The 27,005-nt window shown below is 35.9% G+C and overlaps 1 protein-coding gene across 10 annotated transcripts in view; it reads right to left on the minus strand.

The window, feature by feature from the left end:
• The window catches only part of USH2A (usherin), a 373,658-nt gene that overhangs the window by 241,324 nt on the left and 105,329 nt on the right, over window positions 1–27,005 (minus strand). For all 10 annotated transcript variants that reach the window (XR_013181496.1, XM_077175908.1, XM_077175909.1 and 7 more), the window contains one exon: window positions 3,932–4,062. Coding sequence is in view for 9 of the 10 variants with exons in the window: in XM_077175908.1 (XP_077032023.1) it covers window positions 3,932–4,062 (131 nt within the window). In the remaining variant the exon portion in view is untranslated. The remainder of the gene's footprint in view (window positions 1–3,931; window positions 4,063–27,005) is intronic.

Below are 27,005 nucleotides of genomic sequence, written 5' to 3' on the forward strand. Positions count from 1 at the left end.
TAGTTTAATAATTAAAACCAGAACTGGTGTCATGCCCAATTAATGTGCCCTGGTAGCATGCCCATTAGTTTTTCCATTAGTGAATTCAACAATACTAATGGGATTACTAGCATGGGATGCTAATTGGGCGTGACATAAGAAACTGGCTTACTTCTTAGCATACCCTTGCTAATGATGAAATTAATGAGCATTTTATTAAATGCTGTCTCATCAAAGTGTACTTAGTTAGCGTTAAAATTGGTACAAACGATGCTGCATTCTAAAGATCAGGTGCCTGAATAAGTGGTTCTTCATATTATGTTTGGCAACATTCTAGAGTATGAACAGTTTTATACATCAGAAACCACATTTATTTGTAACCAATTCAATCTGGGACCACACAAGCACACGTGCTAACCTGTACTTAATTTTGGAGGGAAGGAATGTAGAAGACAAAAAAAAATGTTCAGGGTTCAGCATGTGCTGCACTGGAGAGGCCTTTTTACACTTTTTCCATAACTACCAGAGTCATTCTGGGATCACATTCAAACAGCCTGCTGTAAGATCGCTTGTCATGGATTTGGGAAATCACATATTTTGAAATCTGCATTATTTTGCTATGCCGTACAATAAGTCTTAATGTTTGGTTACTGTCAGTAATAACTGAGTAAATATAAATGATTCTGTCATACTGATGTTTACATTGAAAATCATCACAAATATGAATCTTCAGAGATACTGTCTCAGGTGCCAAAGTCTGAATGCAACAACACCTGTCCCAATCAAGTTCTTTCAATGCTTGAACTCCTACTACTAAGAATGTGAACAAGTACTGATGTTTTGCCAGTGCCAAGGAGGAAGGTCTAGTTGGGACACATAGCCAGGTATTGTCTATCTTCCTTCCTTTTATTTTGTGGAATAAAAACCTCACCCTCAGAGTGTGCCTAATACTTTGGCCTCTCCATGACAAGAACAACAAACAAGGCAATGCACACAAGGAAAGTATTTAGTGTTCCTCCTTTTTGCTGTAAAATTTAGTAAATGAATCATCTTCTAAAATGGAAGAGCTAGATACAATTCCCTCCACCCTGTGAGAAGAATCTCAGTCTATCCTCAGGCTGTCCTAATCACTTAGGAAAAAAGGTGCTCCCTGTTGGGCTTATATTTCCACTGATTTCACTTGGTATAAGATGTTTAGTGCTTCCCTGGGAAAAAAAGAAATTACCTGTAGCCACTGAAAAAAAACCATAAATTTAGCTGGAGTTGATTGTATAATTTAGGTGTAGATGTACAGACATCACAATAAGAAGAAAAATCCACAGACAGCTGAAGCTTTACAGAGACTCTGAGTTCAGAGGAAGCTCTATAGAAAAATTTGATTGTTCCAAAAAGACTAAGGAAAATATCTGTTTGCAAAAAAACCTTGTGCTTCCTGGATCATGGATAGCAACCCACAAAGAATGGCAGTAAAACAGTTAAGAAGGAAAAAAGAGCAGTTGCACAGCACAAAAGGGAGACAAAAAGGAACAGTCAGACAACAGCCAGATGAATGGTGGTGTACATGGAGCTCAGAGAAGTATGAATGGACACGAAGAAAAGGATTTGAAATTAACACTTAGCGAAGGAAGAAGCGAGGCTGCTGAAGGCTCCCCACCAGGAGGACTTGGCAGGACCATCCCCAGAGCAGACACAACAAAGAGAGAAGGCGCGGCTGATCACGAGCAAAGATACGGCCCAGCATCCCGAAAGGGACTGAGGGTACAAATAATTAACCTGCCACAGGTCACAGCTGGAAGGGAGCACAGAATATTACACCACACTGCTGCAGATAAAAAGCTGCAGAGACACAATTGTCATCAAAAAGAGTGTTGACAATTTCTCAGAGAAGAGCATAAAGGAAGGGCCATAAATGTTTACTGTATATGTCATGACTATAATTAAAGACAAGAATGCCTATAACCTGGCTAAGACACCACTTGATGTCAATAAGAAGTAATTAAAGCATTTGCACACTAATGCAGACTGTGATGCACAAATGAAAGATGAAGAAATGCTTCTACAGTACAGGATATCTGACACTGTAGGAAAGGAATAGCAAATCATGGCTACAGAAAAAAAGAAACAAACTATGACAAAAACAAAGAAACAAATGTAATGACAGTAAGGTAGCACAGCATATTAGGGATACAGAAGACTGAAATTTTTTGATAACTGAATTTTCAGAGGTAAAAGAAAAGGTTTCCACACAAAACACTTTGATGTAGGCCACTGTACCCTACTTTTGAACATGAGAATGTACAGGAATCTCTTCCACATTATTAATGAGAAATTAGAAAGTATTAGCTTTCAAGGAAGTAAATCAACTATTAAGACCTACACTGCTCCTGGATGCCTTGAATGACAGCTTTTTTTTTTTTTTCTCTAAACAGCAATTGAAGCACTGAAGCAGCACCATAGGCTATTTCATAAGAGGAAACTATTGAAGTGATGAGCCTAAAAATCAGCATGGAAGAGTTGCCTGATTCAAATGAAATAAAAAGATAAAGAAAGATACATTCATAAAGAAGTAATCTGTTAAAATTCAAGACAGTATCTGTTGAAAATATTACATGAACTGAGAAGCTCTAAGGACTGAATATAAGACCTGCTGGGGATTTTGCAGTTAAGAGACAGGTGAAAAGGGGGAAAAATTAAAGCCCCAATGCAGCCACTCTTCCATCTCTCCCCCTTCCCATTCCCCCGATACTGTGGATCCAAACAAATAAAATATCTTCTAGGGAATGATTTAAACAACTTGACATAAAGCTACTTTAAAAGAAGCAAATCTGAAAGAAGGACTAGGAATACTATTTGAAGCATTAAAACGTCAATTGAAAGATAGCCACTCCAATTAACCATCAAACAACAACAGAAAAATCTAAATAAACCTCAAAAGACCTTCCAAAAGAAATAAAACTTTCTTTTCAGTTTAAAGAAGGCATAGGTGTAAGAGAGCAAAAATAGAACTAGTGTCTATTAAAATGTTTATGAGGACAATATTAACAACATTAAGCTGGGGCCCAAATCTGAAGTACACAATAAGATAAAGCCTGCTTGTAAATGCTGCAGAATTAATAGAAGTGTGTATCTTGGGCTTAGAAGCAGATTTAACATTTTCTAGCATTGGGATCACATACAAGCCTGCTTCTGTGCAGCACCTTGCTTCTTCTATAGGTGTTCCAAAGCTGAAGGGGATTTTCACTACTGCACAACACCTCCACATGGTCACAGAGTGACTGTGGCAGAGCTCAGGAGGCAAAGGTTAAGACTAGGTGAGAAAAATCTGATAATTATTTAGAGTTTCTTGCATATTTATGAAATATAAGTGAGGCCATAATGTTTTTTAATTCCATAAGGAGATCCAGTTTTTGGGTGCCCAGAAAACACAAAATACCCAAACAGAAATGCAAGGGATTGTGGCCTTACTTTTTATTTTGTTGCTACTTCTCTCATTTATATTTTTGCATAATGGTGTCATGCTGATCTCTATAGGGGAACAGTCTCAAGATGAGAGGCTTAAAAATAATTGACTAACATTATATAAACTTACTAACTAATTCAAAACTTAGTTCTGCGCAACTTTGAAATCTTGTTAGTTTAAGCTGTAGTGGTGTTTAGTGGCACTGACAAAAGACTTCACTCATAAAAATGCAGAAAAACCCATCTTATATTGTGGCATACCCCACAAAAAATCAGCAAAGATTTAGTATTTCAGTTTTTCTCCCCTCAAAATCTCTAGTTACCTATGGGTTCTGAGAAGCAAGTTAGCTTGTATCAATTAAATTTAAAAAACAAACAAACAAAAACCAACCCAAAAACAAAACAAAACAAAAAATCCCCAAGGATAAGCATGTAAAAAGTACAAAGGTAAATTATATAAGCTACTTTTATAGGATCCTGTCTTTTGTTGTACCTGTGGATCAAAAAGAAAGTAAGGACGCCCACTCTTCAGCTGCAGTGCAATGTACTCCTCCTGGTTGCCAGGTGATGCAGAGAAAAAAATCAAACCATCAGGCTCCTGGGTTCTAAATTTCACTTTAATACCTGGTTAGAAAAAAGCAAATAGATGGTTAATGCCAAAAGTGGTTCTTGTAAGTTACAACAAAATTTACAAATAAAATATAATTTTAAAAACAGCAGCAACATTACAAAGCAAAATCAAGGAAGTTCTGTTCACCTAAAACCCTTGCTACACATTGCAGGAGAAATTTTACTAATCCAGACTGAGGCAGCGCTTGAGAGAAATTTTTGTGAGCTCTTATCATCTCTAAAAAAAAAGATATGCAATTGTGACTAATGTTGTTTAGTAACTTCTTTCTTAGGAAAACATAATTCAGATATTAGCATACTATTTTAAAAGTTGATGTGGATTTTCATTTGTCACTTAATATTTCTGTAGGTAAAACAGAAATGAGGTTTCTGCATGCAAGGATTTGAACGAAGAATAGTAGGGTTTTGGTTCCAAAAGATATATGTATGTGTTTACATGTAAATTTTACATATATTATTTTATAAACATCATATCTAAGTGCACAAAGAACACATAGAAAAGAAAATAGTTTTCCAACAAAAATTGGAAATATCCAAAGGAGTAATGGATGAACTATGCTTCATTAAGGGCTTTCCAGATCATTATCAATAGTCCACCATTTAGTTTCTGATAAAATCCCTGAGTGTGTGGTAGAGCCATGCTTTTCCTGCACCAATTTTTTGCAAAGGGAAATGAAAAGGCAGTAATAGCAACACCCACCTATTCTATACACTTCCGTGACATTTCTATATAAGATGCTTTACAGAACAAGGTAAGTAACTGGGTTTTACCCAACTTTATCAAACTATCCAGTATTTTCCTTATTTTATGACAGGCAGAAAACAATAAATTACTAAAGATTTTATTGCAGACAGCACCTATATTTAAAAAAAATAAAACTCATAATTCTGACACGCATTCATATTAGATTATGCTTGTACCTGAAAGGAATATCCTTTGGCCTCTCTACCTAATTGCATCCAATGTTTTCATGTAAATAACATGATGCAGTCACAGACACAAAGCAATGAGAATCAGTCCTGCTATTGAAACACCTGCAAAATGCAGTTGCACACAAGTAGCTCCTGCACATGAAAAAACTCAGCCAACAGCGTCTCTAGTTAAAGAAAAGCACAGCTTTGCCTGGCTCAGAAATGAGCTCTTGCAAGACTGTGAGCTTCCAGGTACTTCCAGCTGCAGTATCTGCTGGAGAGGCTGAGACTGATGGCCTCTAATCCCAGCAATGGGGAGCACAGTTAATTTAACAAGCTGACAGTATTTTTATGAAGCTACCAAAAGACATTTCTGAAGACCAGAGGTTCCCTCCTCACACCTGATGCAGAAGGACTAACACAAACAAAATAATTTAGTTTCTGCAAAAACAACATACATTCTTTTATAGAATGGTGGTATATTGTACATATACATTCTTGTGTTATTGATATTGTGTTATTTATAGTATTGTGTTATATTGTACATATACATTCTTGTGTTATATATTGTACACATACATTCTTGTAATATTGTGTTAGAAAATATAAATTAAATGGCTCAAAGCAGCAAAATTGCAGTAATTACAGAAGTTTTCAACTGTTATGCAGAAGCCTTCTTTTTCTTTGGATATTGAAGAATCCTGCTTGTAGAGAGGCTACAGCTTTATAGAAATTATTGATGAGTCAGGAGCCGTTATTTTCTTCTAAATTAATTTGCCACCTATTAAAGAATTAAGAAAAGGACTTCATCCCTTTAAGCTCAAGAGTCCTTGGAATTTCTCATGAGATAAGGAAGTTCAATATTAATAATTTCTCACGTTTCTAGAAGTGACTACAAGAGAGAAACCAAATAGTAAGAAAACTTCTGCCCCACAGACAATATTTTCACTGCACGATAAAAAACTTGTGAAATTACTATTTTTCGCAAGAACACAGTAATTAATGCTGGACCTCCAGGTCAATACAAAGCGTACCCAGAAGCCCATTCAGACTTGTAGCAACTACATGCATGCCATTTTTCTCTTTTAGCAGCAAAGAACACTGGAAATGGATTTACTTCATTTGGACAGAGAAATCTTTCCTTCCAACATCTGAGAAGTTTCACAGAACTTGAAAAACACATTGTATTACCAAATAAATTTTCTTTTTTTTTTTTCATACCTAGGGGGAGAGTGAGACATTTTTCAAGTTTCTCAAAGACTCGTGTCTATTATTTCAAAATGCATGTCTAAAATCTTAATTTCAATGTTAAATATAACATATAAATAGAAACATAAATAAAGTGGTGACATTACGATTACTTCTGTAATTTGTCATATACAGAAACTGCATCTCAGCCACACTACTCATGCTACTAAATCTTGGATGGAAAACATGACCATCTGTGGGGCATAGTAGGAAGGTACTTTTAACCAACTGAAACTTGAACTGCAACTCAAGAATTCACCTAACATGCTTGCTTGTGTGACACAAATCATTGTTCCACAAGAACTTAGCATTTCTGGGATAAAAACCAACAGGAAATTCTACTACAAATTAAACATTTATGTATGTCATTCAAATAAATTCTTCCATTCCATTTCAAATTATAGTTGCAATTGGAGAAGCTGTCAGAATTCCTTTAATTATAAATAAAGAAACTTATTTAATTTCCGTAATTGAATTTCTTTAATTATAATGGCATTGTACAAAAAATAATACAAGCATTGTATATAGTGAACATAAAAGATGAAAAGAAGACTACAGAGTAATAAAAAGGACAAGTAAAATAAATTAGTAATTATTAGCATTAGTGTTTTCAAATATCCCAAATTGTATTAGGGCAGACTAACCTTCTGTCAGGATCTACATACTTTCAATTTATGCAGCAGTAGATTGGGACTGGAATTCTCTCCTAGTTTCAAAGATGGCACACGCAGGTTAGAATGGGAATGAGACTGTGAAACATGACCAATGCAGGCATTTTCAAAGGCATCCAAATGAGATGCAACATCAGCACATTACCCTGCAAGGGACACAGCTCTGAGAGTCCCTTTCAGGAACAGGCTGACATTACAAGTAAAATTATATAATATTACTCTAATTTTTGATGTGTCAGAACACAAAAATTTCTTTTTTTGTCCAATAAAGAAAATGCATATGGTGGGATTTTTCTTCCCCCTTTTTGCTTCCCTTATGCAAGTTTAGCAAGGCTCAGAATTTCAGCAGCATTTCACATTCAGACTACCTGGATTCAGATTCTTCTAGCACATTTCAGTATGATTTACAAGACCAGCACAAAAGTATTTAAGAGGCAGAAATGTGCTCTTGAGATGCTGACTGCATTTCTGGCAAGTTTACAGAGCACATGGGATTATTTTGAGTTTAGAAGAAGCAGTTGGCAGTCAGCAGGAAAATAATAAATTAGAACAGCTCCTAGATTAGCATAACATATACTAATAATTTATAATTATTACAGCAATAAAATTCATTTCTGACTAATGCAAAAATCCTTTTTTCTTGCAAAATAAAAAGTTTAAAATAGGTTTCATTTGACCAAGAAATCATTCACCCAGAATATAAGGGTAACAACTTGCTGTAACATATCTTTCCAAATGAACTGAACTGAGTTTAATTTTCCTTAAAAAAAAGGTTTTTAAAAAGTCAAAAACATTTCAAAATAGAAAAACATTTAGAGTCCTCAAAAACTGTGTTTTGACTTTTTGGTGAAGAGTAGAGGGGAGAATGTAGGCAGGGAGGAAAGACAATTGAAATCATCTTCTGCAAAACCACTTGAGAGATTTCAGCAAAGTAACTTACTTAAAAATTAATCTTGTCTCAACCATTCAGCAAAAAATACCTGTAAAGTACCTTTCTCTAAAACTAGATATTCAGAGTTGAAAATAGCTAAAAAGTAGAAGTTATTATAGTAATTAAATACAAAGAAATTATCTACAAAAGTCTCAAGACCCTTCACCAAAACTTACATATAACCACATGAACAACTCTATTCAAAAGTACTAAGAATAGTCAAATAAATAGATTTCCAACCTTGTCAGTGATCAGCAAGACTAGTTTTAGCTTAATTTTCATAAATACATCAAATCCCAACCCATATGAGCAAGATAGATAATAGCAGGAATAATACCTCAGCATATTATGGATAATTTCCTTGCAAACTTAGGAAGAAAATAAATGGAAAAGAGCATACATTAAAATTGGAAAAATAAAAAGGAAGAAATCTGCCAAATACCTTGAAAATCAAAAAGCAATTTCAAAAATGAGTTTTGCATAATCTATGAAGCACATCCATTTCCAGTGAATTTTTCCCAAAATTGTACAATTGTAGGAACATAATTTGCATTTCCATTTTACTTATATTGTTATAGGAAATGGTTTCAATAATTATATAATTACACATTCTAATGAACAGAAAATTGTTGGCAAAGAAAGTGATCACTTTATGCTCACTGAGAGCCTTATTTGTGCATAATGACAGCGAAAATGAATAGAAATTGTATATAAAATTTTGACGACAGCATTAGGCTCTCAGTAGTCCCTTCAGGATGACAAACCTTAAGTGTTTATTTACTATTAAGACTGTATACAAATGCTCTTGCCTAATCAAAATACATTTTTCCATAGAAATTATGAACCAAAATTTGCTTTTAACTGGGAAGGGGAGAGATGGAGAGTAAAAAATCTCAGTTGCTATGCACCTCAATAGCATTTTGTTGCTATTCTCTCTGTGAGAGTGATACCTCATGTCATCACAATAGCTAAAAGAGACAATTATTTTTTTATATATAAGAAAACACACCTGTAGGGAAAAAAATTAGAAGGAAGACTTAACAAAAACTGATCAGTTTTCAAAGCAGTTTCACTTAATAGATAGTGGAATTGGAAGAAAAGAAGAAACTCAGAAGAGACTTCCCTGGACATACTTATGAAGATCCTCTGCTGAATACAAGGACTTCTCCACACTTTGTGTTGGCCTATAGCTTCCTGGATTTTATTGAGAGAAGAAGACAGAAGGTCTTCTTCCCAAAGCTGTGCAAGACCTGTTGCTGTTTTTCATACAGGATCAGGCTTCATTTTTTACTGTTACCTAATGTGTCCAAAAACGTTTTCAAAGCGTATCATCACTAACATTACACTAAGTTAGTCATTCCATTGATGAAGTAAATCCACTTAATTTTTAAGCTGCTTTAGTTTTTTATTAGAAATATAAAATTATATTTAAAACCCACATACATATGTAGATATCATATTTACACACATGTATATATTTGTATAAACTCACATACATAAAGTTCCTAAACTTTTTCCCAAACTGTAACTGGACCCCCTTGTCTTTTTTGATCACAGTGAAACCAAGAGAATCTAAAAATCCATGGTTTCTAAATTAGACTGTACAAAAGCCCTGTATTTGAAAAAGTCTAACTTTATTCAGAATGACTCAACATGAAGAATTTTTTTTAGGTATTCTTAATACATCAAACTGCCAAAAAGCTAAATCAAACTAAAATGTTGAGCAAGCATAAACACAGAGTATGGTGAGTGAATGAAAGGAGAAAACATGCAACACTCTTTGTGGAAACCAACTGTCAAGCAAAACTCCAAATCCTCTTGAAAAGATCTGAGTGTTTCTTTTACACTAAAATGACTAATTTGATACCTGTTTTTTCTTATTTTGCTTGCTACCCCATTATACCCACTACTGGTAAAACAAACAGGACATTTTAGCTTTAATCTTCTTACTACATAACCCAAATAACTTCAGTCATGTTTGCATTAATGCTGCATTAATCATGTTGTTGCGTATTAATGAGTTTTCGGGCTATGCTAATTACTGTCATAGATTCTGCAGCAGCCCATTAAATATACAAATTACAGAATTAAAGAGCCAGAGCTCTTCATGATTAATCTTTAAATGGAGAAAAACTAATGATGTCTGTACAAAGTTTCCCTCCACTTTTGGCTGACTGAGCCCAATGAACAATCAATTAGATTATTTGAAGAATAAGAATACTGTTCATACTAAGATATGTTATGCTGTTATTCTATGCAGAAGATACACATTTGTAAGTCTCCATCAAATGCATTTCTGTAACATATTCCAGGCTTTAAGGTCTCCCAAAGTGTTGCATGGGGAAAAAACTTATGGATACTCCAATTCATTACTCCATACTCATAGGAATCTGCTGGTTCCATATGAATACAGTAAATCAATCTTCTCCTTTTAGCAAGGACACAAGTCCTGCTACTCCCCAGTAGAAAAGATTTACAGCAAACCTTGGTGAAAAGAAAGCCAAGATAAGTTTAAAGTCATTTGATAAGATTTGATGTATTAGTAGCACTTTATCCCCTCACTAACAGAGTGATGCTTTGTCAGGAATAGTGCAATACCTAGTGGTTAAATCAAGAGATTCGGAATTAGGAGACCTTGGGTCTGTACTCAGCCAATGACTGGGGCATGTCACCTGAGAGCCATCATTTAAAACACCTTCCTTCCATATTCCTCCTTCCTGAAGAACAGTGGCCAATATAGCTTGTGTAAGGTTCTATAATGCTTGAAAAATTCATTACTGTTTTGTCCTCCACATCCTAACACACAGATAAAATCAGCAAAATGCCCGCATGTATTCAGAAAAGTTACCTAGAGACTAGGCATTTACTGACATTTGAGAGACACTAATACTTCCAAAAGAGGGGATTAGTTCAGCTTCCTCCAAACACTGCACACTATGCAGAACATCACAAGACTTCCGGAAAGAGCAAATTCTCAATCTGTAGTAATATTATGCTGCACATCAGTAGGTGCAGTTCAGAATTAACTGGCTTTTCCAGGCCTGTTCTATCACTTTTTTATACCATGAAAAAATAAATAAACTCTACTTTATACATTAAAGGATTTATATTTATGCAAAGTAATTCTTTAAGAAAAAACAAATCTGCTCAGGGCAAGATTGATCATGGTATGAGAATATTTTCATATGAATTGAAAAAGACTGGTTTACTAGAATTAGTGAACAAGGAAGAGGATGTAATACAAACATTTGAGATTGCTTAGGGAAGGCAGTTAGGGAGCAGAGAAGCTGTCCAACATACACTCAACACATAAACAAGACCATTTAAGGGAAGTAAAAAGAGCACTTAAGGGAAGTAAAAAGAAAATTTAAAGAAAACGTGGCTTTTCACAGGTACTTTACAACTTTCTCAGTTAAAATAGAAACATAATTCAGACAACTTTAGATAACATATTAGCACATGTTATCTAAGAATTTGGCAAGACTCGAAAGCAACTGGTTAGTCTGCCTACCTGGAATTATCTAAACAAAAAAATGAAGGCCTCACAAAAACATATGAGCGATCAGGGTGAAACCAGATAGGAAGATGCAGGTGATGCCATTATCTGTGAGCATCCTCTGTCATTAGAGTCAACAGCCAGCTCTTTACACAGTCTTTTAAGCAATACTATCATTAAAGAAATTAGTGACCTGCCTCGAATTCATTTATTAAGCCAGTCTATGTACAGAATTCATAACTGTTCTCCACTATGTACATTGGGAAAGCATAAAATGAGCATGCCTTCCAACCAGCATCACCTCCTCAAAGCACAGATACCAGAGTAGAAATAAAACTCTAATTTTGAAACTCACAGAATCAACTGCTGCTTGGTGTGAGGATCAGCTGCAAGTTTGTTTCTGTGTTGCTCAATACTGCAGTGAAATATGAACAAAGAGGAAACATCAGTCCAAATTTCACTTAATGCCTTCTTTGATGTTGATGCCCACCAAGCAGAATCTGAGAAAATTTTACTCAAACATGAACTCTCTCAAACATTTTAAATTATTTATCTTTATTTATTCACTTTTTGAAGCCTAGAAAAGTTCAAAAGACACTGATTTTGTTAGAAAAGGAAGAAAATAGTTTCTAGGAGTAAGAATCCTTTATGAGCAATTTCATTAATTCAAAGGTTGATATTTAAAGAATGGAAACAGAGGAAAGCATTCATCTTCATTTTAACATAAATTCTTTAGAGAAAGAACTGTATTCTGTTACCCATATGTGAATTAGTGCATAAAAAAGGTCATCTTATGCAACAAGGGTAAGGTGGGAGAGGCTTCTAGGTGTTAATGCAATGCAAATCATAATTACTAGAAATATGATGACAAGAAGAATCACTTCAAAGATTTACAACAGTGCAATCTATAAAAGGTCAACATCACAGTGAAATCAGAAATGAGCTGGAGGTCAGTAGTTGTAAATAGCACTTCAATTATAAGTCTTTAGTTAGTATTTCCAGCAGTAGTACAAATGTAACACTGCACAGATAGTAACTTAACTGATCAAGGGAAAAGAGTTAGATTACAACTGAGTAAAATGTAAATACATCAAAATTAAAGTCAGTGTAATGATCTGAAACACAGCAAATGCAGACAACCATGCACTAGCCAAGGCAGAATCCATCACAGCATCTCAGAAGCTGAAAGCACAATAATGTGGAAATTCTGCAGCAAGTGAGGAGCATTATTGATTAGACAGTGTACATAAGGAACAGAATAATAACTAAAATAAGCTGATGAGTGTCTGGAGGAATACTAGAGGACTAAAATGGAAATGTAACAAGGAGGAAAAAAACAGAAAAACTTACAGACAGAAATACAACACCACAGAGCAAACACTCAGCAAAAAGTATAGATTAAAGTTACAAACTCAGCAACAAATGCTACTCATGGTAGAACTGAGAATAAAAAAGCTAACATATTCAAGTTTAAGCAGCAATTTAAAGTAAAGCAGCAAACTGCAACAAAACTACCAAATTAAGAATTAACTGCAAGGAATATATAATATTTTCATCTAGTTGTATTTGCAGCAGTATTTCCCTTGAGTATTCTTCACACAATACCCTTTTCCAGAGGAAGCCTAAAAGTGGTTTTATTTGTAGGGACTAAGCTCAGAAAAGGATTTCAATGGAATGATCAGGTGCAAGCTTTATGTATGGATATATAGGTAGCTGTGAGGGTTCTCTCATTGCCTTCTAAGCTATTTAGCATCTAATGGAACTACACCTTGAGCGTGCAGCAAGTCCTGCTTTGGAAGTGTTAATAATATTGCCTTACATTTTGTTCTGTTACACCTGTGCCTCTGTACACAGGAACCGCACACCCCGTGAATTAAGTGTTTTATGGGGTTTGGCATGAAATGTTCACTGAAAACATATCCAAACACTTTGTAGCAATTATGCAGAACATTTTACTTAAAATATGATCTGGAGCTACCCAACCACTGTCTGCAATACCTTAGTTTCAGTGGAAAGCACGGGCCTTACAGATCAGGACAGAACAGAAATAGAAAACTTCAGCCCAACCTCTCCTGTGCTGAACATGTAGATGATAGCATTTTTCACTCTCAGATTCAGATACTAGGTGAAGTCAGTTAATTCAAGATGTAGTTCTGGAACATCAGAACAAAGTACATCTGGTCCTTTTTAGTGTAAACTCCTTTTCATTCTACTGTTAGGGCCTTGCCTAGATTACTGGTCTCTATCAAGAGTTAATTATGTCCTTAATATGAATTTCAGAATAGACCAGAGTCTGTATCTACTTAACCAGGAAAAAGATCTACTGACTTCAGTGAGAAACCTACCTGAGGCAGAGTTTATTTTACATTTGCTTTGAATTGTTTAAATTCATGAGAGGAATGCAAAATAAATTCTAAACCAGAAGACTGCTAAAATATAATCTACACAAAAAATAAGAGATGCAAGTTGGAAAGTTGTTACCAAATTCAAGTCTCAAAAGCAGGAAATTCTGCTGAACAAGGGTAATATGCAGGATATGCAAGGGAAGCTGCAGCTGAAGTACGTGAGAAAAGAAAAAGCCAAAGGTATGCAATTTACCTTTCCTTTCACAGAACATTTCTTGTGGACCATTTAAGTTAGTACCACTTTGAGAAGTGTGACTTCATAGCTGATTTTGTAGTATTTGTAGTTGTACTTTGAACTGGTTTTAGGTTATTATTTTTATCTTTGCCTTGAATGGTTTATGTATATTTCATTACCTGGTTATGATTTGCAACTTGTACTAACACAGTTCTGCTCACCTCTAGTCCACTTCCGCCCTCACCTTGGTCCAACTATTTGTGCAAATTTTTGCCCCTCTCCTCTGCCCATCTCCTCTCTTCTTTGACCTTACCTACCCTACTTTATGCCCATTTCTGCCCTTCTGCTATATTCTCTGTCCTTTCCTTTTGCACTGTTTGTTTCTCCTTCTTCCCCATTCACCTCGCCCCATATTTTCTGCTGTTCTGTCTGCCCAGCTCCATCTGCCTTTCTTAGACCTTCTCCATCCTTCCCCGACCTCCTCCATTATTTGTAATCCTGAAAGATAGCCTTGGCCCTGCTGTCTTTAAATGATCATGTCAAGGCAAGAAAGCCAACAGGATAAAGCCAACATATGGGGCTGTTACTGCAAAAGTTAACTACTATGCACTATCTAGAATATAAACAGAGGAAAGTGCTGCATTGAGAAGCTAGGAAATCTAGTCATCTTCTGTTAGAAACTACTTCAGCATATGTGTGATCCCTGTTTACTCTCCCTAACGTTTCTCAGTGCACAGAAGGAAGATTTTGTCATAGACACAGCACTCACAATCCTTGAACTGGATTTGAAAATAGAATGGGGAGGGAGGGAGGGAGGATGGGAGGAACCACCTGTAAGTAGTTCTGCAGCATTGGCTGCTGTTTCCACTTCCTTTTCATTTGTTGGAAAGCCATGGCCCAATATACAGCCCCAGTAATTGAACAGGGGATTTTATATTATTTATCATATGTTAAGATCATATCCACCAAATTCACCAACATACTCTGCTCTGCCAAGCTTCTATACAGAGTGTGCCATAGAAAATATGACCCAGTGCAGTAAGCCAGCTGTGGAGGTTGTGTCACCAATTTGTAGTCTGGCATATTCCCAAGAACCAAACCCCTGCACTCATAGTAAGCATTAAACACATACAGAAGCATGAAACAGAACTAGCATGGCAATGAAATCACATTTATCTTCAGCTGAATATTCACATAGTATGAAATATTTCAGTGATAAATACAACCCAAACCCTCCCTCTGCCCTGGTTTTTAAGAAAGCACTCTGGTGGACATGGAAAAGCTCCATCCAGCAAACCAGCTAATGTGATCAATACACATTGCAAGGGACAGATACAACCAGGTGCTCTGTCCTGTGTGCAGTCACCAACCTGGAAAAGCAGGGTGGAACACAATAATGCTGGCAGTAATGGAATACAGAGGTAACACCCTCCTCCTACCCAGGTGGTGGAGACACTCCGCAGAGGAGGATTAGAACTGAGATTTTCACCACATGTCCAGATGCTAGTAAGAGCCAATTGGTTTGGTGTTTCAGTGCTTTTCCCTCTATGGTAAGGAGTTCATGATTTTCTCATGGATATAATCAATACTCAGAGGAAATTAGGTTTATTACTAAATACTGAACTACACCTGTTGGTACATACCACAGGGCAGACTACTGTCAACTTTTTTCCTAATACAAAACAGACATGTAAAGATTTAACATTCAACTGATTTTATTAATCTAAATAAAAAGAGATAAGGCCAATACTGAAAATACTTTCTTTTAATTTCTTCACATAGCATGATGTCATTTAACCTCCATATATTATGATATTTTCAGGCAGGTATTGATTGAGTCTATGTCATCTTTTCAGAATTTTTAATTCCTTAAGGGATTCTTGAATTAAAGACCTCATTGCTATAGACTGCCTTTGAGTTGGCTTTTACATTATTACTTAAAACTTGAGTGATTACAGAACCCATGACTAATTCAGAATTATGGCAATAAGGAAATTTCTCCTCTTCTGCAAAACTCACTGGTAATTTTTTCTTTCTCTCCCTTTTTCTCAAAATATAAGGCTTACTGCAACAGAAAAAATCATTATTGATTACAACACTGTAATAGATTAGATTAAAAAGTGGGTGATTGGGCATATAACATTATTAGGAAGTATGAGCGTTTATATTATTTTGTTTCCAGTATGATCACTTTGCCACTTGCAATGTCTCACAGGAAGATACACATAAAAGAAAAGGAGCAATCTTTTCTCATGTGCTGTAAAAAGCCACCTTTTTTCCTGTCCCTTGTGTTGCCCGAGGATTCAGATGACACCAGCTTGATTAACTCACTGATTATTTTAAAGTTTTGCTTGTGATCCTAGAGCAGTGTAAGGGATATGGGAAAAAATATGTCATCCTTAGCAATGCAAAATCCCTGATTTATAGATGCTCTTTAAAGGACTACATAAAAAGAATAGCTAAAAGGCTTAATTCTGCAACGGCAGTAGCAAGGAATGCCTAGCCCAGAATGGCAGAGCCACAGAAGAGGCAAAGGCTCCCAAAGAGCATGTGTGCCTCAGCTGTGTCAGAGTAGGGCTTCCACCAACGGGACCTCGGGTAATCCACACCCCAAACTGCTGGGAAAGGCTGCAGTGGACTGGCAAGGCTGCAACCTTACAGCCAGCTCAGCCCTGTCCCACAGTCAGAGCTCTGGGGAGAGGCTGCTTGGGAGCTGTTAAGGCATTCCCTCCCAAAACATGCAGTAGCAATCCCGAGGCTCTTAGGGGTAGGAGGATTTCAGGAGAACTGGGCATTTCCATCTTAAAGCAGCCTTGAGCCTGGCCATTTCTCAGGCTGGCTGTGGCTGATGGTCACTTTGCAATTCTGCAGGAGTACTGTGCTGCCCTGATTTCCACCTCTGACACTTCCCTGGCCCTTTCCCGCCTATGTGAAAGGCAGAAGGTCTGGCATAAAACCAATTATGCGGTCTTCGCTTCACCCAGGATTCCCATTCAACTCGTTTTTCCCCTTAGTGCATGCAGTTCAGTAGCATAACAAAGTTTACACAGGAAAACTCAAATTTTTTTTGAAAATTAACGAAGCTAATGTAACAATTTAACATGAGTTTGGAATAAGCAGCTTGAATTGCCATATTTCAATCTCTGAACAGGAACAATTTGGAAGAGAAAAAAATACAAAACAAATGAAAGAAATATTAAAGACTACTAAAGGAGGAAATCAAATAGGAGAAACAACTAATTTTGAAAGCTGAGTGCAGAGGCGGTGCTTTTATAACGAACTTAATATTTTAAAAATAATGAACAAAACCTTCAAAAAATAATAAATAAATGTAGAAATCTTTTGTAAAGGAACTCCCTCTGAGCAGGGCCAAAACTTCTGTGGAAAGGATTACTTTCATCCCAAGACAAAACTTTCTCTTCCTTCTACAAGTCCTCTCAGTGGTAGACATTCTCAAAAAGACTTAGTGCTCACATGCTCCTTGAATCTTCCCAACAAGGTTTCACCCTGGTTCTACAATTCACTTCATAACTTGTTTCTGGATAAAAAAATATTACCTGGGATGGTTGCACCTCTCAGTCTAGCCTTCATTTTGTTCATCCCATTATGAGGGCTGATAGGAACAGAGACTGTAATTTGTGTAAATAGATTCCCCCTCCTCCCTCCTTGTCTCTGTAGCAAGTCACTGAACAACTTGAAAATGCATAAAATAAAATCCCCTAAGGGCTAAAACTCCACTACACCAAAATTCCCATTATTTACTACTGAAGGGAATGCATTCTGTTCGTGATAACCCATCTACCGGTGAAGTTTTGTTTTTAGTAAATCAAGAAACTTTTGAAGTAAACCAGAATAAAAGAGCATTATTAATCACCAAGCCTGAAAACAAAAATGAATAAAAGACAAAAACTCTATCTTAAAATGTGATACTATTTATTATTGAACTTGTTTTTTCCTTTATTCAGGAGAATACCTGAGGACATATTCCACTCCAAGTATCAGTTTTTATAACTCTAACCACCCTAGAATTACACTAATTAAAATTTAGGCATGTAAACATGATCAGAACAAATAATTTAAAGCAGATAGGCTTAGATATAAAGTATCAGGCAAAAACAGATTATTTCTTCTTTTTTTCTTTTTTTTCCTCCCTGAGGTAGATAGCACGTTCTTTTCTGAACTCTGCAAGAATATCATTCTGTATAGCACCAAAGAATGCCATCGGTATAATAACCATGACTCTGAAAATTAAAGAATAGAACAGCAAGATATTTTTGTAGTTCACCATCTTGTTCAGTATTGGAAAATATTTTGTGCTACATTTACTTTCTTGACCAGCATTGCATAGATTTCATAGGACAGCAGAGGAAAAGTCTGTTATCCTAATAATAAAACACCCAAAGCACTCTATAAGAATATGGCAAACAAAAGAAAAATCTCTTTTGCAATAACTATAATAAGTACATTATCAGTTGCAGAAAGCACTGGAAGAATTTTGAATCATATAATGGCTTGGGTTGGAAGGGACATTTTAAGGTCACCTTGTCAAACCCTGCCTGCAATGAGCAGGGACATCTTCAACTAGATCAGGTTGCTCAAAGCCACATCCAAACTGATCCTCAATATTTCCAGGGATGGGGCAAACATAGCATCTCTGGGCAATCTGTGCCAGTGTTTCCCCAGCCTCATTGTAAACAACTTCCTTAAAAATAGTCTAAATCTACCCTCTTTTAGTTAAAAAACATTACCCATTGTCCTATATAGACCAGTAAGGAAAAGTGGAGCTGCATAGCAGAAAATGCAGAAATCTTGAGTTAGTGCAGCCAACACACTTTTCAGAGAATAGCCTTGTTTTATAAACTAAATCATAATCAGAGAGAGAGCAAACAATCATTTCTTAGCAAGATAAAGATAGGACTTTAATAGCAGCACATGTAACAGGTTAGTTTAATAAATAGGACGGTGCAAAACCATAGCAGAGCACTATATAAGTAATGATCAATGTTTAAAATCAATGCTCTTGCAAATTGAAGCCAATGCAAAGGGGCTAACACCAGGGTAAGGTGATCCGGTTGATATATTTTGGATCTGCTGAAATAAATCCATTTATAGGAGCATTTGCAGGATGACTAAGTTAAAAGAGCACTGCAACAGTCAGGCCTGGCTAAGGGAACGCCTCCTCCTACTGTCAATATTTCAAACTGATAAAGAGCTGACCAAGTGCAATCAGCACCGTGATGAATAAAAGAAAGCTTGGGACCATTAACATTAATGGGACTTGCGTGACTAAATGCTCATATATTGTTCTGAAAATTTACCCGATGGACCAAGAGATCCTTTTTCTTTGCTTATGCTTCCCCTTTTTCCTGCAGACTGTATACGATCAGTTTAAAAATATACTGCAACATAGTGCAACATAGTACAACATCTAAATTAACTTCATATTATTAATATCCCATGAGTCAAAAAAAAAAAAACTACAGACCTCACTCTGGCTACCTGGAAAACTTGAGAAAATAAAAATTCTAGCTTTATGCACACAGATAAAATGGAATGATCTAATATTTTCGGGCAGAGTGCCTTATCCTTGGGGCACAATGACAAAGACTCTGGCACCTGCCACCTACAATGCATATTAGAGAATGCTGAATGATCTGGCACTCTGTGAAAGCTAGTTGAACTTTTTTTGCAAGACAGAAATGCAGACTAGCAAGTATAGCCCTAAGATTGCACAGATCCACGATATGACTTGGTTCAGTATTTTTAATTTGAAACACGGCAATCTCTTTTTTCATCATCCATGTTAAATACCAATCATATAACTAGTGCTGTACCACAAGCAGGTGACATCTTTCATCTCAACCCCTCCTGAAATCTGCAGAATACCAGGTAGTAAACTGAGGGACCAAGGGAGCACCTATGGGGTTAGGGTTGTTTAGAAGAACATGCTGTTTCATATTGGTATATATCTATAGCATAACTGGGCAGAATGAAATATTATTTTGTTCATTTACAGCTATTTAATTTTAAAAAGTTTTTTAAAATAATCTGATACGAGATTTACAGCTCTGTGAAACACCAAGTGTGAAGTCATTGCTATACAAGAAATATTTAAAGCTTTCATATTGTCTTTTAGCTTTGGCAGAGTACTTCCAAAGAAGGTGGAGCAGCATAGAGAGACAATGTTGAGAAGGACAAAAAAAAAAAAAAAAGAACCCCAGTAGCTGATAACAAAAGATAAGTAAATATCCTTTATGACTTCAAGGCTTATCACAGTACCACAGAATTTAACTTTTTTTTTTTTTTCCACAGAGGAGAAAAAATCCCCATAATTTTACCCAACATAAAATTAGCTGTCCCACTATTGAGTCATTTTTATTTTTAGTTCTCAGCCATGCTAGCAGACAGGGATTCTATTTATTTTAGTACCTGTATTTATTTTAGTACATTCTTTTAAAATCAAATGCTCTCTTGGAGTATGCTGTTACTAATTTAGAGATAAAAGATTCACACATGATTATCTGTCACTCCACTGTGAACACCTGCAGTCCTAAAACAGGATCATGATATACTTAAGGTAGAATTCTCAAGCCTGCTGATCAGTCCCAATCTTCACTCACCATCTTATTTAGCCTTTGACCAACAGATTGAAGAGAACAGTTGATGTGACTGAACAATGCTGGGATAAACCAACTGTAGTACTGCCTGCTTGCACCATTAAAACTAGTAGTAATATGAAAAAATATAAAAATATAGAATGCAGACAGAAGAATTTTGAAATTACAAGCAATGAATGGTTCCTAAAACCAAAACAGAGCAAGTAGGAAAGAATAAAGTGCTCTTTCAGTACACAAACCAGGAAAAATTATTTAAAAATAACAATTTTACAGGATTTACAGATAATGAAATCACAAAATGTGGTGACTGGGGAGAACATTGCTGTGCTTAATTATCAGTTCTACTGTATCATCAACTTCTTTGTGAGCAGAGTTGAAAACACCAATTTCCAGCTGTTTCAGCACAGGCTGGCAGAGGCTGCAGCTTGCAAGAGCCTGCCTCCTCCCACCTGTGACCAGCAAGGAGACTGGGCCACTGCTTCTCAGGAATGCACCTGGGCACAACTCTCATAAGCTCAAGCAAGAACAAGTTGAAATTTTTTAGCTTACACATCAAAAATAAAAAATGGGGCAAAAAAAGGGGGAAAAAAGAAAAAATGGAGAATGCAGCAGTTTTATTTACACTCTCTGCCACAAGCACATCATCCCCATTTACTCTGCTCACTACATGGACTCTCCATAGAATATTAGGTCAAATGTAAGGTCCCAATATTAATCTTCATGGCCATCCATGGAAGTGGTTCAAGATATCTCAAGAGTGCCCTTTTCATTATGTTGGTGACCTCTCTGAACAACTGCTGTTAGTTTCAAGGCTCACCACAGCAAGACTGAACTGCCTCTGCAGGAAGGATGGAGGCCCTGGAACTCGTTAGAGGAGCAGATCAAAAATTATCACAAATTTCACATATTTCTGAAGATAGTTTGAACCCAGACCTAGTCAGGCTTTCCCAAGCCATACATTTAAACAAAAGAGAGGAGACAAAAAAAAGTAAACCCATCTAGAGAAGAATGTTAAGCCAGAGGTAAAAAAGAAGGGGGTAGATGAGGAATGAAGAAAAAAAAAAGAGAAAAAGTTAGCTGTGTATGTTTTGGAAGACACTCAGGTACCACTTGCAAAGTATGATTAAGGTACAATATCTCAATTATTTTTTTACCTAATACGTTGACACAAATATTGGTTAAAAAATTTCATAGAATGTGCATATCACTTTCCAAAAAAAGAAAAGAAAGAATTTCAGATTGTTTTCAATCCACAAACAGAAGTTTGTGACTCTGAATTCACAGTGTAAGGCAGAACTAAATAAACAACCAATCAACTAAATCTTTCTCCCAGAAATGTTCAATAGGGGTAGCAAATTTAAAAAAAAAAACTTAAATTCCAGACTTTTCCAAGTAAAACTATTCCAAAATGACTATCAACTTGATATTAAAAAAAATAAAATAAAATCAGGTTGCTGACCTAAACTTAGTTATAACTTGAAAAATTGCATGGGTTGTATAAAACAAGCTATTTCCAATTTCTGAGGAAGATTTTTGAAGTCAAATCTTTTGGATTTCCATTTTTTTTTAACTTTGGATGCAATATCTTTATAGAATTCTAAATTCAGCATATTTTAAAACCAAATAACTGTAGTAATATCTAATATAGTTAAGGCCAGTCTAGATAGCAATAGTTAGTGATTACCAGATCAAAGGCCTTACTTAAATCAATAAAGATAGCTCCTGTACATTGATTACCATCCAACACTATAAAAATATAATTGCTTACCTTGAGAGAAGCAGTGCAAATGAAATGAAAAGGTCATAATAGGTCAATAATTATTTAAATTAAACTTACATCTTCCTTCATCTGATGGACCAACTCTAGCACGCACCGAAATGGTGGTGATTTACCAGTTTAAATAGACATATTAACATGTCAGCAAAGGGCTTAGCAGTAATTGGGTCAGCAATTTTAAGCAGTCAAGGTTCCAGGTTGTCAGCTTCTCCATTTATGCTCCCAATTAATCTTAAGGTATTATAGATCTTAAGTCAGTAAGCACAGATCTAACTACTTTAGATCAAACCTCATTTTGGGTATATACAGAGATAGATTACAGTTACTTTTTGCGATCTTTCTACAACAAATATCAGTATATAATTCTCTAGAATAACTTTTAATTTAAAAAAAAAAAAAACATGCAACAATTTGCTATCAAGATTGTGAATTCTCCAGAAATTTATTTTATGACACTTCTGTCACTATATTAAAAAGTCCTTAGATCAGAACAGTACTACTTGGCAAGTTTGTGTTTTCATTCTATTGGTTATGCTAAAAGTTGCTTTCTGGATTCTCAGTTATTATAGTGCACAATAACTTTGTCAATATAATTGTCAATGGACAATTCTGGGTTTTTTAATTTGTTTCTAAAAGTAAGAAAAAGGAATCTTTTCTAACCATATTTCTTCATACCATCTACTTTTTCACAATTACTTGGAAGAATTAATTTACATCACTTTTGTAATTTAAAAAAAGGTTGTAAGATTTTTTTATTCCTTCTTTCTATGGATCAGACATATGAATTTTTTAGAGAGTGGGTAACCCAAAATAAAAAAAAAAGTAGAAGTCTAAATTCATCAATGTCAGGAAACTGCTCTTTGCAGGATGCTTATCTAGAGGATGATGATAAAATTCTCAAAGAAAAATTACGTTTGTGTGGAGATTTTGCATCTTAGAAATTTAGGGGCTAAAAAGACTCTTCCATGAAATTCACCCTGGACACCAAATCCTGATGGTTCACTAAACAGTAGAAAGGATGGGAAAGAGTCTTTTGCTTGTCCTCTTAATTTTCTGCCACTTTGTAACAGGCAATATAAAAAAAAAAAAAAAAAAAAAGGAAGAGAACATTTTGAAGAACACAGAAAGAAGACAATCAAGGAGATTACAGTGGTAAAACCAGGAGGGAAAAATAAAGAGTAGAAGAGGGAGAAGCAAGAAACAAATCATGGTTAGTGCAAAAACCATGGGAAAATAATTGAAAAGCAAAAGAAATCAAAAAAAAGGGGGAGGGAAGAGTAAAAACAGAGGAGAGCCTATAACCACTAATAAGACCTCTCTGCATAAATCCAATTGCAATACCTGTTGTAGTAAACACAATGCATTAGAAAAGCATTCACTCTATCCTTCACATGCAGATGGGCATCTAGTGCAGCAATGACCCTAATAGTCCAGATCAGAGATTTTACAAATATAAAAGATTTCTTCCCACTGACATACGTATCAGCAATGTTCCAAATGATGGATATGTGTAGGACTCTCCTATCACATTGGAATCTTTTTAATTTCTATTCAAAATAACTATTTGTGCCAGATTACATAGAAAAAAGTAAACACTCCAAAATTAGGTAATGCAAAACCAAAACTGTCTGCAAGAAATTAATGCATACCAAAATAGAGGATGAGTAATGATACAGTCTACAATTATACAAACACACATTTCCCATAAGATATCTGCCTCAAGGATTTTATGATGTTCAGTAACTAAAACAGAATTCATGTAGCAAATAAGGATTTTGTGCACAGAAGCCTGTCTTTTTTGATGTAGTGCTCTGTGGATATTTAATGAAAGAGGAAGGGGAGTATGAAAAGTGAATGGACAGTTTCACAGCTAGCACAGTACAATGTCACTCTGGAGAAATCTGTCCCCACCTCTGCCATGAAGCTCTTATGCAATGTGAGGTAAACCACTTAAGTCAAACTTTTCAGAGTTATTCGCTTGTTATGCACACTTCATTTTCTTGAGTGCTTGCATTCAAACACTCCATCGAGATCTGTAGAAGTGTTAAGTGCTCCTAATTGAAAAGGGATTGATGAAAACACTACTTAAAACATATGAACTAATCTGTATACTCAGGTCCTACATATGTAAAACTCAAAAATAGCACTAATTCCTCTTTTTTTTCTTTTTTTTTACACCAAGTCCCTATTCATAAAACAAAACTGGTAATGTAAGTGTTGTAAAAATGTGTATCAACGATTACAAAGTACTCTGGTACTCCAGTGAAAATAGCACAGGAAAAAAATTAAATCTGCATACACTTAAGAATAGGCATGTATAGTAAAACAGACAGAAAGCCATATACAAAACAGAGAAAGGATTTTCAAAAGGCAACAGCTGGTCCATACTACACATAGAACCTATAGAAAGACAGTTTCCAATCAACTGGTTATATGCCATCATAACATATAAATATAACACAGCTGAATGAAGTTCGTGCCACTTATTTAACTCAATTTCTTAAGCTCTAGGTGCTTAATTTTGCAAACTAATTTTTCCCATATGTACTAATGCAGACAGCTTTTTTTTCCTCCAAATTACCACAGTCTAATCCTGAATGATAGTTTTGCCATAATGGAATTATTCAGTCTATGATCTGATTGATTTTAGACCTTAAATACTGAATCTTAACACACGTAAATTTTTAATCCTTTAATTTCTCTATTCTGCCAGTAATTGATAAGGACAGTCATACTTAGACAAGGTCTTAATTTAATCGCCCTGAAAATCAATTAGAAGGTGAAAAGCTTCCTTATATTATTATTATGAAAATTTCCTGATCAAATTCACAATGCAATCATAATCAATGCATGACACCTCACACACTTTAGTCAATACATAATTCAGTAGTTACATCTTCACCCTTTAAAAATAATATGGGAAAGAATTTGTATCTCAAAAGCAGAAATAATTTAAAGGCTCAGTATTAGTCAAACACAATGTCTGAAGTCATTGGACTAAATAACCCATTATAGAAATAATCTAAATAAGGGCCAGGCATGTACCAGAAAGCATTAATTTTACTTCAAGCATCCCTCCAGCTAATACAATGGTAATTGTCTCTTTCCTGCAACCTTGTTGAAGGAACTCTCCATAGAATCAGAAGGAAAATTTTGGCCTGCTGTTAAGTAGGAGAGGTGAATTAGTAAGCAACAATGGTGAAACACTTTCTTCACCCTCATCTTCACCAGCACAAAAATCAAGCGGTCGGTGGGGTGGGTGGGAACTGGCTGTCAGGCAGCACCCAGAGGAGGGTGGTAAATAGCTTCTTTTCAAACTGGCAACCTGTCACAAGAGGAGTCACTCTCAGATACCAATAGCAAGCCTAAAGCTGTTCAGCGTCTTCATAAGTGATCTGGATGATGGGATGTGATGATAACACCAAACTGAACTGGACACGTTGGAAAGGGAGAGCCACCCTGCAGGAAGGCATGGATAGACTGAAAGAATGGGCTAACAAGAACCTTATAAAGTTCAATGAAGACAAATACAACATCTTGTACCTGGGAAAACATAAACCAGGAATGTAGCACAGGCTGGCATCTACCCAGCTGGGGAGCAGTTCTGTGGAAAAGGATCTGGACATCTTGGGGACAAGCAGCTCCATATGAGTGGAGAGTATGCTGCTGTGGCAAACAAAGCCAACAGGACGCTGGATTCCATCGACGAGGACATCTCCAGCAGAGATAAAGTCGTCATTATTCCCCTCTACTCAGTGCTTGTCAGGTCACACCTGGAACACTGTGTTCAGTTTCAGTCCCTGCTGTGTGAAAAAGATGTGGACAGGCTGGAGAGAGACCAGAGAAGGGTGACAAAGATGATCAACGGATTGGGTAGCCTGTCAAATAAGGAAAGACTCAGAAAACTCAGCCTTGAGAAAAGAAGGATCAAGAGAGACCTTATCACCTTGTTCCAGTATTTAAAGAGTGGCTACAAGGAAAATGGAGAGTCTCTTTTTACAAAGAGTCTTTTACCTGGAAAAGACAAGGAGTACAAGGAAAATGGAGAGTCTCTTTTTACAAAGAGTCTTTTACCTGGAAAAGACAAGGAGTAATGGGTACAAGTTACTCCCGTGGAGAATCCAACTGGACACAAGATGAACAATTTCACAATGAGCCAGCCATTTGAATAATGTTTCCAAGAAGTGGTTCCCTAGCTCTGAACACTTAAGATTCAGCTGTAATCTAGGCCATCAGCTTCAGCTGATGCTTCCAGATTCAGCTGGAAGCTAGATGATCTTGTCTAGATTATGCTTTACCAAGAAAGGTTGGGCCAAATTATATTTTTCTTTTTGGCTATTATTTCTCATTAAATGCTTTTTTGAAAAAGTACTTTGGGTTATAAGTTTGTTATACCAGCACATGAGAATCTCAGAAAAATCTTAAAAAGCACTGAAGTACTAGTATGGAACACCCACAATTGTTCTAGCATACAAAAACTGTTAGAAATAGTCACTTTTCTTTCACATATCTCTGCATCATCAGGTATTTGAATTTGAGAATTTCCACAAGCATTCATACATTCACTCCAAAAGGTGACAATCCATTCAACTACTCTTTTCTATATTCAAACCTGCTACAAATTCTTTCTTTGATCTGTACAATTTGCTTTAACTGAAGTGAAATCAGTCTCCATTTAACACAGAGTACATGGATCTCTAGCATG

This window comes from Agelaius phoeniceus, chromosome 3 (assembly GCF_051311805.1).
Source record: "Agelaius phoeniceus isolate bAgePho1 chromosome 3, bAgePho1.hap1, whole genome shotgun sequence".
Classification (NCBI taxonomy): Eukaryota; Metazoa; Chordata; class Aves; order Passeriformes; family Icteridae; genus Agelaius; species Agelaius phoeniceus.